Below are 1,424 nucleotides of genomic sequence, written 5' to 3' on the forward strand. Positions count from 1 at the left end.
CCTTCTCCAGGTGCCAGCCATTGTGAGGTACATCCACCAGTGCCTCACCTTCCACCTGTCTCCAGATGTCAGGCAGCACATTGACATCCGCAGGCTCGCTGACAGAAACCCTCATGAGGTCGTGATGACTCTGCTGGGCTGTGCCCCAGAGTGTGACAGGTACAGGGCTCAGCTGCCTTGGTGGCTTCAGGGCTCACCAAACCTTAAAACCTATCACCCTGTAGAGCCTGACCCACCTGTTCTGCCAGGCAGATGGAGAGTTCCAGGACCCTCTGACTCCTCCATTTCCCAGCCCTGGCCTGTCAGCCCCCAGTCCAGCTGCCATTTACCCTCCCTGTCCCTCGAGGCACAGTGGCTCTCTCACCTGGGCCCCCACAGCTGCCTTGGCCATGGCACTGTGGTTGAGACCCCCCTGACCCAGAGCTCTGTCTCCACAGAGCTGCTGCAGTGATGTGGAGAAGCATCGCCTCCTCAGGAACAGCAGTCGAGAAGGTGCTGCCAACACTGCTTGGAGCAATGGACGACTGGCCAGTGCACAGCGCTGACATCTCTAATGCTGAAAACAACACAGGCATCTTTTCCCTGGCTGTGAGTTTCTGGAACTGGCCTGTACTCCTGCCCAACTTGCCTCCCCCACCTCTGCATCTCCCTGCCTCAGGCGTTGGGCTGCAAATATGGCTGAGGGGCAGGTTCAGGGGCACCAGGCTGGCTGCTCCCCCTGGGACTTCCCTGGCCTCTCCCTCCCATGGTCGGGCCCTGTCACATGAATGTCTCACACTGAGCGCTGTCTCTATGTGGTTTTATTGCAGGCAACCCTGGCACTGTGGCACATCATCCAGGAGCCCAAATGCAAAGAGGCCATGACTAATCATGCCCCACACCTCCTCTTGTCTCTGCTCTTCCAAATTTCCATGAGCACAGAGCAGATGTCAGAGGAGGTCAATGCTTTCTGGAGGCAGTGCCAGGAGGAACATGGCCTTCCCAACAACTCCAGCAGGTGCTCTATCCCTGTCCTCTATCCCTCCTATGCCCTCAGGACTGGGGCCAGGGCTCCCAGCATGACCTGGCCTTTGCTCTGCACACAGGTTTGCAGTACAGACCCTGAAGGCTCTGCTCTGCCGCCTGCACTGGGAGAATGAGGTGGTGGCCATTGAACAGAAGCGTGGCTGGGAGACACTGCTGTGTCCTGACACCCACCATTATGCAGTGGGGCTGCTGGCCAGGTGAGACACCCTTCTCCCCACTGTGCCTTTTGCCTCTCCCCTGTGCATGGGGAACCCCACACAGCCCCTGTGGGTGTGGGCCACATGGCTGAGCAGATTGGAAAAGGCTGTGAGAGCTGGGTGCACAGGAGGAGCTACCTCCCAAAGCACCCCTGTTCTGTCCAGGGCTACTGGGGGAAGTCCAGGCCGTTGGGAGTCAGT

General features: G+C 58.8%; 1 protein-coding gene across 1 annotated transcript in view; it reads left to right on the forward strand.

The window, feature by feature from the left end:
- Positions 1 to 1,223, forward strand: part of LOC114065852 (maestro heat-like repeat-containing protein family member 7) — a gene marked incomplete at its 3' end in the record, with an annotated part of 19,317 nt that extends 18,094 nt beyond the window's left edge. The window contains exons 8-11 of the mRNA XM_027900046.1: positions 11 to 159; positions 438 to 588; positions 810 to 997; positions 1,086 to 1,223. Coding sequence (XP_027755847.1) covers positions 11 to 159; positions 438 to 588; positions 810 to 997; positions 1,086 to 1,223 — 626 coding nt within the window. The remainder of the gene's footprint in view (positions 1 to 10; positions 160 to 437; positions 589 to 809; positions 998 to 1,085) is intronic.
- Positions 1,224 to 1,424: the final 201 nt, after the last annotated feature.

The sequence above is a fragment of the Empidonax traillii genome, unplaced genomic scaffold (assembly GCF_003031625.1).
Source record: "Empidonax traillii isolate 1590-97213 ecotype Southwest subspecies unplaced genomic scaffold, ASM303162v1 scaffold701:size746704, whole genome shotgun sequence".
Lineage (NCBI taxonomy): Eukaryota > Metazoa > Chordata > Aves > Passeriformes > Tyrannidae > Empidonax > Empidonax traillii.